This window comes from Piliocolobus tephrosceles, chromosome 10, assembly GCF_002776525.5.
Source record: "Piliocolobus tephrosceles isolate RC106 chromosome 10, ASM277652v3, whole genome shotgun sequence".
NCBI classification, from domain to species: domain Eukaryota; kingdom Metazoa; phylum Chordata; class Mammalia; order Primates; family Cercopithecidae; genus Piliocolobus; species Piliocolobus tephrosceles.
Window position 1 is genome coordinate 41,331,915 of NC_045443.1, and position 13,430 is coordinate 41,345,344.

General features: G+C 37.0%; 1 protein-coding gene across 4 annotated transcripts in view; it reads left to right on the forward strand.

The window, feature by feature from the left end:
- The window catches only part of TMEM117 (transmembrane protein 117), a 562,924-nt gene extending 551,259 nt beyond the window's left edge, over nucleotides 1–11,665 (forward strand). For 3 of the 4 annotated variants that reach the window (XM_026454635.1, XM_023182825.1, XM_026454633.2), the window contains one exon: nucleotides 9,928–11,661. In XM_026454635.1, coding sequence (XP_026310420.1) covers nucleotides 9,928–9,966 — 39 coding nt within the window. In that variant the 3' untranslated portion in view covers nucleotides 9,967–11,661. Of the gene's footprint in view, nucleotides 1–9,927 lie in introns of all 4 variants that reach the window. The other variant, XM_026454634.1, reaches the window with a different exon arrangement.
- The last annotated feature ends 1,765 nt before the right edge of the window (nucleotides 11,666–13,430 follow it).

Here is a 13,430-nt window from a genome sequence, read left to right on the forward strand (position 1 = left end):
GGTGGGCTTTTGCGTAGACCATCTGTTCTTGCTACCAGCTCTTGTCCCAGGCCATCATTACACTAATATTGTCTCTGACTATCAGAATGCCTTGTCAAAAATATCCTCCTTAAGTACAGAACTTCAGGTTTAAAAAGGAAAAAAAAAAAAAAAAAAAAGGAGAACCTATTGGTAAGAAAAAAATTGAGCTGCTAAAAATATTTAGTTTTGGGTTATTTTGTGTAACTTTATCATTTACATTGTCATTTATAGACGGTACAGATTTCAGATTTGTGGTGTCCAGAGTTTACACGATGTGAAATACTCTGTTTAAGAAGATGAATATAAAATTACATCTCAAAATTATATTCAGTGCCTCGGAAGGGGGCCATGCATGCAGAGTCCCTAAAGCTTCAGTGTTACTAACTTTGAGGTAAAGCCTACTGTGCATTTAGATAGAAGCAGATACATGGCTTCTGTTTGAACTAAAACCCTTTTCCCACCAAGAATTATTTTCTGAAAACCTAAAAGGATGAAAAGCTAAATTTTTGTAGCAGACTGCACATTAATCTGGTTTGCCCGAAGGTGGGAAAGTATTGTAATTAAGACTTTGGTGCAGTGTTTGCCATATGATGCTGATGGCCCAGTCATCAGGGAACTTTATAAATACACAGATTGTTGGGTTTCATTACTGATGTTTTGATCCAGTAGGTCTGGGTGAGGGCCAGGGAATGGGACTTTGGAAAAGCTCCCCCACGTGATGTTGATAATTGGGGATGTCTCCTTTCTAATTGAGAGACCACAGACAAGATCAGAGCATCTCCCTGAAATGTGCCATGCAAACAGTTGGGTGCCTGGACTTACCAAAAAGGCTTTTGAGGATCCTGGAGCTTAAATTCAAAATATTAATGAAATAGGGGGCAGAACGTGGTGGCTCACACCTATAGTCCTGGTACTTTGGGAGGCCAAGGCAGGAGGATCACTTGAACCCATGAGTTTGAGACCAGCCTGGGTAACATAGAGAAACCTCAGCTCTAAAAAAGAAAAAAAAAATTAGAAAGAAAGGAAGAAAGAGAAGGAGGGAGGGAGGGAGGGAGGAAGTTAGCTTGGTATGATGGCACACTCCTGTGGTCCTAGCCACTTGGGAGGCTGAGGTGGGAGGATTGCTTGAGCCCAGGTCAAAGCTGCAGTCAGCCATGATGGCACCACTGCACTCTAGCCTGGGCAACAGAGCTAGATCTTGTCTCAAAAAATAAACTAAATTAGGGTAGGTGAGGACTGTGGAGTGAAGGGCTCCACCATAAACAAATTAAATCCAATTTGTGGTAAACCAGTTTGTTCACATGCATTCACATAGCCATGATAAAAATACCTAGGAAAATGGCACAGGTTTGAAATTTGAAGCAGTCTGAGCTTTTCTCTCTTTTTCGTTCTGTTTCTTTTACTCTTTCTGTTTTGTTAATTGGCTGAAGAGATTGCTGAGGCCACCCCAGAATGGCATCTAGTCTTCTGTGAAGGGCTTTTTGCTTTACCTGACTACATTTGTAAAACAATTGTTTCTGTGGAAACCTAGGTAAAATTTCCAAAATACTGTGCTACATGCTGCATTTCAATATTCTCAATAGTTAGTAGCCTACACATTTCCATGTGAACTACAAATTCTAGCTTGTTGATCAGCTCCTCCAAGTCCTGGTACTGACTTCAGTGCTTTCCTTGATAACTAAATATAGTATCACCACTAGAGTTAGTAAGCATAAAACCCTCTAGATCCATCAGGGGATCACAAACATTAATGTGTATTAGAATCACCTGGAGAGCTTATTTAAAAGACATCTGCATTAGCCACACCTCCAGAATCTGATGCCTGAGGTATGCGGCAGACTTGGAATCCACCCTCTGTCAAGCATGGCAAGTGATACGTCTGCTGGCTGGCAGAGGACTGCTCTTTGAGACACACTGCTACTGAGAGACATTTTCTATAGTTAGAATTCCTCTTATCTCAGCTTTAATTTGTTTTCATAGGCAACTGTTAAAATCAAAAGCCAAGGGGTAGAATGCAAATTCAATAGCAGTGGGATGACCAGGGAGAAAGGCACATGGTAGAGTCCTCCTAGGAGCTGAAATTTTAGAGCTGGGGCCAGCAGAGGAGACTATGATTGGGGAAAGGTGCTGGTCTGAGTGACCACAGAGGAAGCTGGAGCCAGGGATGGGAAGGGAACCTGTAGAACCCCAAATGGCTCCCTCTGTTGCTTTATCTGCTTTGCTCATTCTGCACTAGAAGAGCCTGGACAAGGACCGTGAAGGGTCTCTGGAGTCAAAAGTTGACTCCACCTTGGCCCCAATCTATCATGTCCCTATGAACTGGAAAAGACATCCAGCATACACAGAAGCAATGGAGCAAAGAGGTTGGATACATGGGCTCTAGCTTTGCTACATACTGGTGATGTGGTCCTCATTGAGTTCCTTAACCCTTCAGAGACTCAGTTTCTCATCTATTTAATGGGCACAGTAATAATACTTATCCCATAGGGTTGTTGTGAGAATTAAAATAATATATGTAAGGCACTTACGACACTGCTTGCCATGTAGTAAGCTTTCAATAAGCTTTCACTGTTTTTTACTTAAAGCTCTTTCTTTCATCTGGCCAGAGATTGTCTTTTTTATTTAATTCAGAAATGCTGGGTAGCTTGAGAGGGTGCCCTCTTGCCACCTATCCACTCTTCTGAGTTCTCTACTGTTATCTGCTGTCCTGAGTCCTTAAAAAGGAGAAAGCTAAGAATACAAAATTCTCTCTCCCAAGGAAATACTCTGTATGTAGAGGGTTAACTGACACTGATGAGTTCCCATTGACATTTTAAAAGCATTTAGGATTTGAGTATTTTTTTAATCCTGATTCCAAGCTAGTTTTATTTATGCATATCAGAAATAACTTGAATTGTTGCATCTGTTTAGCTCATCTGGATCCCCCTTGACAGATGGCTTGCTGCAGTATGTATGAGCTTTCATTTTATAAGCTGGGCCACAGCTTATAAAAATAAATCATTTCTATCCAAGGGTGTTTTAAAATATATTTTTTCTTAGAATTTTGACTTCAGTAACAAAGGGAATAAATGGTCAGTGATTAAGTAACACTGGTACTTTTAGTCCAAGTTCATTGTTCTCCTCCTAAAAGTAAATGCTAAAAGCAACTGTATAATGATCTTCTCTGCCCTCTTCCCCTTTACCTATAAGGTAAGTGCATAGATGGATTGAAATTGCGATGTACTAAATCTCTGGAGGTGAGAGAGGAATGGCCTCTCAATTCAGTCTCGGAAGCTCCTCTGAGTCCTATTAATGCCAATCCCAGTGGAAGCTCTGCCATCTGTCATCTCAGCCAGACAAAGGAAGTGTCCCATTGGTGGCCATCATCTGAGTAAATTAGGAGGGGGTTGGGCAAAAGGCCAGAAGGAAGACCTGTGCAGCCTTGAGAAAAGAATTCACACTGTTGGCACGATGATGCCCACGGGAACCCTTTCGGCAAAAATGGAACATGTAGAAGTAAACAAACCTATGTAGTGTCTGTTCTATTTCAGTTTCCTGTGTTGTATGAGGGTACAGGTGTTTTACAATGGTGAGAATGTGAAAAATAATGAATAAAAATGAAGGATTTTATTTTCATAGGTGCATGATTTCTAGCAAATGAGTTCCCAGAAAGTGGTTTTTTAGAAGAACTCTCCTGTATGAATCAGGCCATGAGAAGGCTGGGGAGGGGAAGGCCAGTAGTTCCTCCAGCAGAATGTTCTGTCTGGCAAAATTAGCAAGGGACTTGTTATAAGGAAATGTGATGCATCCTGTATACAAAGAAAGTCCCCGAAGATCATGAATTTATCCAAAGTACACAAAGACCTCTTGGTCCTCTCTCAGTTGTGAATTTTTCCAAACCTCTCCTCAAGCAATTTTCATTTTCAGCTCTAAGAGTTAACTATGTTTACTTCTATATAAAGCAGCAAATAAAATAAAATTCCTTTTATTTGTCCAAAACTCATCTTCTTCAGGGCCGTCATTTTGCCCGTGACCTGTCAGTTCTTGCTGGCCCTGAGTGTCTGCCCTGCCCACCCTGAGGCATCCTGTCTTCATTTGTACATACATGAGCACCTTTGTAATAAAACTTACATGCCCTTTAGGAATTGTCTTCAGAGCCAGAGGAAGGATTTGAAATATATAATTATTCATAATCCTTGAAACATGAACATTTTTCTTTTCCCAGTTTTTAAGATTATATCCAATTTTAGCTATATCATGGAATTCATCAGATAATTATGACACGTGCATTTTATTTGAAATGCTAAAACTTTGTGTATTTTTCTGGGCACATTGTCTCATAGTTTACAAGTTGGTTAACATATTTTTCTGAGTTAATATGTCTCAAAAACTAGTTGGTATCTGGAGAACACAGAAATGAACATGACACAGTTCCCAATCTCAAGAAAGTCATAGTCTAATGGTCATCTCATTCAGTATAACCACTTGTCTTCTTCTTTCTATGTTTATGATCACATGTTCCTACCTGTACTCTTCACATTGGATTGCTTCCTAAGGAATAGTCGCCCAGTTAGGAAGTAACAATGACAAGAGAGGTACTTTGAGAAGCTGTATCAGTTTGTTTTTAAGTCTTAAGAAGGTATTTTGATAACTCAAATAATTATGACTACTTCATAAATTAATAAGTAAATATTTTCAGTTTGCTACATGGCCTCCTCATAACCCAAGTACTTAACATGGTTTCTAGCTATCCCTAAATTGCCTAGGGAGAGACATGAAGAGATGCTAAGTCATGAGCCCTGTTTTTACTGCTTACATCTGGAATGAAGGGAGATTGAATATGGATGGCCAAGAAAACTGGTACAGCAAATTGCGTATTTCTTTTACTTATCCAAAATTCATCTTCTTCAAGGCCCTGGTTTTGCACTGTCCCATGATGGTTGCTGAATGACTTTGTGGAGCATAACTGCACATCCATACACCTGCACTGGATGTCAAAGTCTAGCCAAGTCATCGCACCCACGTGGTAGGGAAGGGCCCACACAAGCACAGCTCAACCACAGTGCTAACTGGCACTCTGCAGAGTAAAAGATTAAAAATATTATATTTGCATATTTCAATCATGAAAAGTTCATTCTATGGTGGAATTATCAGTACCTTATAGTCTTTTTCCTTAGTTGAAAAAATAACACTTTCCCTCAAATTGTTGTCATTTGCTATTTAAGCGAGGTTGATATTTAATGAAGAATCCTTTTAAAATGACCTATCCTCAGATTCTGTAAACTCCCACAAAGTAAAAAGATAAAATTTTCATTATAATATCATCTCTGACAAGCCGTAAGATTCATTAAAAGCCCCAAAACCAAGAAAGAGGTAATCCCACCAACACCATGCAGTGATTTCTCATTAGAGGAGATAGTGAAGTATTGCAACAAGGAGATTAATAGAAAGAATGTATGGATTCTTACCCTACCTCCTTGCTGATTTACATCATGCTATGTAGTTGAAACAACAGGGGAAAATGCAAAAGCTCTCATATGATTAATGCTGAAATACCAACCCTCTGGTTACTGTCGATTATATATTCACAACAACACACTTGGGAAAATGGCTATAGAAGCACTTTCTATTCTGTTCTTTTTTGTCTTAAATCCTTTCTATATGGGTCATTTCAGGGACTCAAATTTGTTTTTTATGGTAAACACTGTTTCTCAGAATATACAATTTTTTTTCAGAAAACCTTTCTCCTTCTAAAATTGTATATTCTATCTTCTTTGCTCTAATGTTGAGATTTCCTGGCCCAGCATAAAACACTAAGATTTAGGCAATATTTATTTCACAGACTCATCAAAGAGTCTTCCCACGGCTGGGAAGAAATCTTAAGGATTATCTAGCTCAACTCTCTCACTTTATAGACAAGAACACAGGGGTTGGGTTGCCCTGCCTGACTTTACCTTCTGCTTTGCCACATCTGATAGAGCAAAATGAATTTCTTAAGGAGGAAAAAGCATTACCAAGGTAACGACACAGTGTGTGGGAAAAAAGGAAGGATGGATGACAGAAAAGATGAACATCCTTCCTCTGTAAACAGATAAGTGAACTAGAGGTCATATCAGGTGGGCAGAAACAAACAAACAAAAGTAATAAGAAGGGCCATTTTTTTCTACCGTTTTAGCAGCTTCAAGTTTTAGCTGAGTGAGGGAAGGACGCTGCTGCATCCGCAGGAGGGAGAAGAAGGGAAATGTGATATGAATAGGCAGCCTGGCTCACTGCATCCCTTCCCCTCCGCACTTCCCCACCCCAACATGGCCTCTCTTCTGTGGCAGAGAGGTAGGGACACAATCCCCTGTTTTTTAGCCTCAAAATTCATAGATATAAAAGGTCTTTCCTCAGGGCCAATACTACTGTAGACAAACTACTAATTGCTAAGGATTTTTAACATATTAAATATGCTGATTCACAAAGCATATTTACATAGAGCCACACACTGGGTCCTCCTGGATAACTGTCATCTTCCTGTTGTTGGTATTTAGTAATGTATACTCTTTTATCCCAACAGAAAAATTAGATAATGTGATCAATTTTAGGATATATCTTTGTTACTATCCTTACATGTCCTTCTCTCTATTCCATCACCAAGATCCTATACTGTGTGGAATAAAGAAGTAGGGAAAAGAAATTGGAGAAATAATACCACCCTACATATTTGGCAAACAATATATTTCAGAGAGTGTTCCAGTACAACATCTCACTTTATCCTCACAAATAATCCTTTGAGGTAGTTACACTGGTATTATTCTCCATTTCACAGAATAAAAAATTGGATTCTATACACGACCAATAAGTAGACAGATTTGTTGGAGGAGGGCAGAATTATGGAACTGGAAGGCATCTAGTTCAGTTTTCTCAATTTGAAAATAGAATAACTGTGGTCTAGAGAGGTTAAACAGGTGACTCAAGGTCATATGCTTTAAGTTTAGTGTTGGGATGGGCCATCTGCTTATTTCTAGCCTGCAGCTTTGTCTCCATGGTGCTCCCTTTTACAAACCAGTAAAGATGTGTTGGAGTAGATGATGATATCCATTAACTGATGTTAGGCCACACAGTTTTAATTTGCTCCTTCTCCATCCCATCTAAATGTTCAGACATCAGGACACTTGAGAAATAATAAAAAGTAATCCTTGGGTGTGCAAGTTTAGTGGTCAAACATCCAGCACTATTCACTTGGTAGAAAAATAATTGAATAGTGCTGGAAAAAGTTCTTTGGGAGAAAGAAACGTTTGGGAGTCAAGAAAGTAGTGGGAGCCAGGTATGGTGACTTGGGCTTGTAGTTCTAGCTACTTGGGAGGCTGAGGCAGGAGAATTGCTTTTGTCTAGGCGTTCAAGGCTGCAGTGAGCTATAATTGCAACACTGTGCTCCAGCCTTGCAACAGAGTGAGACACTATCTCAAAAGGAAAATGAAAATTTAAAAAGGAGATGGTGATCAGTCATACAAGCACAAGGACCTCTTCCCCCACCATGTGATCTGGCTTTGTAACATGTACAGTTTACAGCAAGAGAATAAATATAAAGCTCCTACAACAGAGGAGAACCCAAAGCCCCTCCTTCAACTTGCTTTCTGTCATGGCATCTACAGATTAGTGTCTCCTTAATACTGGATAAGAACCTCTGAACTTTTTCATTTCTCTTGTTTCTCATCCCTTTCCGGCCTTTTTCTACAATAATCTCCACTCTTTTTGTTTGCTGTCCCCTCAGCCTCTTTCTTCCATGTCATCTCATCTTTTCACATATACTGTTCTATCTGCAACATACTGAAAGCATAAACTAAAATAAACACAAAATTTTCCAAACTGTTTTCTGTCCTGCTTGTTCTTCAAGGACCACATGAATTGTTCCTTCCTCAAAATCTTCCCTGCAGAAAGTATCCTTCAGTTTTTTTTTTTTTTTCCCCATTTCCTCAATATCTACAGCATTTATGGTTTGTATCACTCATTTGGCACCTCTCAGATGTAGTCTGTTATTATTTATCTGTTGATCTCTGTCCTGTTCCCCTAACAAGATGATGAATTCCTTTCTGAAGGGCTGAAACATAGGTCTTCAGCATCTACCAATGTGTTCTACACAGAGTCTATTATGGTTGATCCTTAGTATGAACCTGGTTTAGTTTTGAAGATCTCATGAGTGGTTTGAACTTAACAACACCAGATGCTATAAATATTTTATAATATCTGAAACAACATTCCCATTGTTCAGAATTACTTTCCAGTTGGGTATGCCCAAAAAAATCATTCAGGCAAGAGTTTTCATTTCAAATATTATAAACTCTATATAGCTGAACAATGTCAGGACAAGCAGATTTACTATTTCCCTTCATATAGTTTAGGTAAGTTCTCTTCGTAGAGGAGCAAGTTGCACCTTCTCATGCAAATAAAAAAATTATCATGGTTTAGGCAAGGCTTTCGTGATAATAATTATAATAATTACTGGGCCCCTATTATGTACCAGGCACTGTCCTTAGTATCTAGTAAACCCCTATTATGTACCAGACATTGTCCTTAGCATCTAGTAATCGCATGAAATTCTGACAACTTTAATAAATACTATTATTTTCTACATGTAAAGAAACTGGGCTTTAGAGAATTTAACAACTGGCTCCAGATCACACAGCTAGTAATTTTGGAGCCAGGATTAAAAGTATTTAGTCTTACCTGTAATAGGAGCTTTAATAAAATATGTAATTATGATGATAAAATACTTTCCTAAACTCCTCACAGTTATGTCTTTTATATTTTTATGTAGCTGGATATTTTGTTAGACTGTATATTGCCAAATACATAATCATATGAAGCAGTAACAATAATGTTAAATAATGTTACTTCAAATACAAAAGAAAAAAATTTTGGCATAATACATAAAATTATTTTAACTAAAGCTTCTGGAACCTGGTACATATGTCCCCTAACTTGCTACAACAAACCTATAAGGCAGGTATTACTGTATTATTATAATATACATGATGCCGTAAAACTTGCGGTAATTTATAATGAAAAAATTATAACAGAATCTAGTATCTCTTGAAAGTTTTTTCAATTTTTGTCCATTTGTAGAAATTATAATAAAAATTATAATGGACTCTAGTATACCTGAAAAGTTTTTCCACATTCTTTCCATTTGCAAATGTAAAACTTTCATTTCATAATAGATCATTAAATATAGTATTTATATAAGATTTTTAAATACTAAAAAAGAAACGTTAGTAGTTGCAATCTCTTCAAATATATCTTTTCAAGCAGTTCATAAAGTATGGTTACATTTATGTCTGGTAAATGCATTCTGTTCAATGAGAATTTGATGCAATTATTTTTAAAGTCTTGAAATAAATGCTCAAGGATTATTGATCTGAATCACATCAACTAATGGTTTAATCAACAGGTCACCTACAAACAGCAATATGAATTCATTTGATATACTGCTGTGCTTGCATTGCAAAATGATTTATTTCTTGCCCAGACATAATTATAAAACTGTAAGAGATGTTCAATCATACATTGAACTTTTCTAAGAATTTCATTAGACTTTGTTTTTTCACATTAATTGAAATGTTCTAGAGGATAACCTACATGGAAGCAAATTTGAGTATAGCTGTGGTGCCTATAAAACAGAGAGATTGGATCTTGTTAGTATAAATACCATAAATTACTGGCTCAGGGACCTACAGTTGTGTTTTCATATGCCCAGAATCCATTTAGTAAATTCCCTTTGCCAATTCACTTAATGGCAGCACAGCACTCTCAAAAAATTAATTGTTAACCAGTCTAAAACATTAATAATTTATGCTATTATACCATTATCCTCATTTTATTGAAGAAAACCCTATTGCAATTTTATGGCCCTTTGATTAATGCAGTATTTCTTTTTTAATGCAGGCAAATGGTTTAACTATGGAATTATCTTCCTCGTCTTGATTTTGGATCTTAATATGTGGAAGAACCAAATATTTTATAAACCTCATGAATATGGGCAATATATCGGCCCAGGGCAGAAGATATATACAGTGAAAGACTCAGAAAGTTTAAAAGATTTGAACAGAACCAAGCTATCCTGGGAATGGAGGTCCAATCACACTAACCCTCAGACTAATAAAACATATGTTGAGGGAGACATGTTCTTACACAGCAGGTTCATAGGAGCCAGTCTTGATGTCAAGTGTCTGGCCTTTGTTCCAAGCCTGATAGCCTTTGTGTGGTTTGGATTCTTTATTTGGTTCTTCGGACGATTTTTGAAAAATGAGCCACGCATGGAGAATCAAGACAAAACTTACACTCGCATGAAAAGAAAATCTCCATCAGAACATAGCAAAGACATGGGAATCACTCGAGAAAACACCCAGGCTTCAGTAGAAGACCCCTTGAATGACCCTTCTTTGGTTTGCATCAGGTCTGACTTCAATGAGATCGTCTACAAGTCTTCCCACCTAACCTCGGAAAACTTGAGCTCACAGTTGAACGAATCTACTAGTGCAACAGAAGCTGATCAAGACCCAACGACTTCTAAAAGTACACCTACGAACTAGACTCGGAGATAGACTTGGAGATAGCACAAAAAGCAACCTTGAGTGTAACTTTAAAAATTTAGTCTTTCATTTTGTATATGTAAGGTTTACGTAGTGTTAGGTAAAAATATGAACAATGCCACAACGGTGCTCAACATGCTTTTTCTAGGATTCATTGTTTTCTATTTGTATTATAATACACGTGCCTACTGTGTACTTAACAGTCCTCTAGAGATTGCTTTTCACAATTGCACAAGCTATTACTGACTTTACAGCATAGTAGAAGATTAGCTGATGACCCGTGTATCTGGTGTTCAACCATAGTGGTGCCTTGAGACATTAAACTGTTTTTAACTGTACCAGAAATGAAGTGTGGAACAGTTACCTAACCTATTTCACATGGGCGTTTTGTATACAACTATTTTGATCTACACTTGATGTCTGAGCAGTAAACAGAAATAGCTAAATGTGACTCAGGAAGTATCTCTTGGTTTCTTGTTCAGCAGCAGAGTTGGTGACTTTGACAACTGGACTGCAGAGAAACATGGTGATCACCTTTTAATTTTTATTGGCTGTCTGCCAAATATAAATACCAATGCAACATTCAGTAATAGGAGATCTGTAACCCAACATGGGTCACTACTCATGAAATGTGACTTTCTCCCACCAGTAATTGCAATTAGGTGATAATACCTAATTATGTTTTCCTAATTAAAGATAAATTGCTACTTGATAAAAAATCCTGTCCTTCACCTTTGGGAACAAAGGTTAAGAGACACAGTTGGGTGAACTCTCAAATTTATTGGCATTTACACAAAGCCCCAGACAACCAAGGAACTGAGGTTTTCATCATGTGAGAGCAGCACAGCCCACCATTTATAATATTCATATATGTTTCTGCAAATATGACTCTGGATAGTGAACATTGAAAAACATATGCCAACCCCAAGCAAGGGAACTCCTCAAAAAATTCATGCAGCGGAACCTTGTCAGGTAGAGAAGCCGTGCATGAAAGAATTTGTTTAATGTCTTGTTTTGCGTGTGTGTTTTTTGTTTTTGTTTTTTAAGAACTAAATATTGCACATTAATAAATAAGAATTATACAGCAGTAATTATGTGATGTAGTTTTTTGTTTAATTGTACCTTGGCTGAAGAAAAGTCAATTTACTTGGGGCTTTTAAAGCTTGATGCCAGGCAAGTTAAGAAAAGGCACACTCTGCCAACTTGCTTTCAATTTTGTTCCATAAATTGTGGTTATGTTTCTTGACAGGGTGAGGGGAAATCACTTTTAAGGAAAAAAATATTTTCCTGTCACACACTGACATAGCTGCATTTTGTCTTTATGATTTTTTAAATCTCTCTTGTTTTGATCTATCTGCTTTTAAGCTTGCAGCATACTGAATTTAGCATGCATAATAGAGCTATGCATTTATCTGTCACTTGAGAGCCAGCTTTAATAAACATCTTTACTAAGCATTTGGAACCATGCCCCTGCTGTTACTTTTACCTTTAATAGCCATGCATGGTGCTACTTAGAATCAAACATATCCGACACACACACACACAAATGCAGAGATCAAGCTCACTATAGTAACCCATTGCCCATACTATCCAAAGGAACTTACCATGTTATGTGTGATAGGTGGCAACACTAGCTATTACTAAATTTTGGCAGCCTAGAACATTCAACTTTTAGCTCTGGAACATGTGAAAACACCTAGCACCATATTTTTATTTATTCTGAAAATCATAGTCTTGTTGAATGAAGAAAGAAATTGATTTAGGAAGTAGATGTTTATTATCAGTATGCATGTCTTATAAAAATATTATTTGAGATTTTTTACATGGGTATTAATGGAAAATGTTTTAATGAGAAGATCTAATTAGCAGAAGTAAGAAAAAGAATAACAAACCTAGAACAACATGTTTATGTGTTTCTAGGGATTAGCTAGAAAAACTATAAAAAAAGAAAATATATATTTAAAGTTTTCACAAATTTAGTAACAAACGGAATAATTTCCAAGGACATTTTAATAGTCAAACAAGACTTCAGCCTTCTAGGGCTTCCACTATTGAACTATATTTACTGATAGTGACCTTTTCTTACCTACACGTGGATCTACTTTCGTCTTTTGGTGCCTCTTTTGGATATTGCATTTATACCAAGTGAAGATACTAAAATGAAATAAAATCAAAGTAAAAATTAAATCCATTCACGTTCAGTCTTGAATCCTGAGTCATACTAATAGACTGAGACTCTACAGAGCTTTTTGAGTACCAAAACTTTTAAATTATTAAGGACATTTTAAAAAGAGATGTGTAGCAATCTCAGAAATCGAGGTTAAAAAAAAAGATTTAAAAAATTACTAAGCACAGATTCTAAAGAAAGCTTAACAAATGTGATGTCTTAATTGCAGTGATGCTTAAGTACTATAAACAATTATATTTCTACTGTTCAGTAATTACAGTACTTTCTTCCACACAGTGCAGAATTTGAACTAATTTGACATAATTTTAGTATCCTACATTTATAGAGTACTTCATTAGTAGTTTAAATGGAAAATTAAATAAACACTATGAATTTGTGCCTGATAATATACACTTAGACATAAATCTCATCACCACATATCTGTTTGTATTGTATAATCGTAATTAGTTACCCTATTTTCTCCCCATGGTAGCTACTTATCATGTTACCTTATCTTTTAGCATAACTGAGATCACCGGCAAATTCTATTTAAAATGTTAAGAATTATTTCTTCTGCATCTGCCCTAAGAGTCAACCAGGTACAATTTTTTTTTTTTTTTATTTCTGTAGCATCAGATTTCACACAAGTAATGTCCAAAAACAGTGCACCACTGGCTGACAGTATAGGG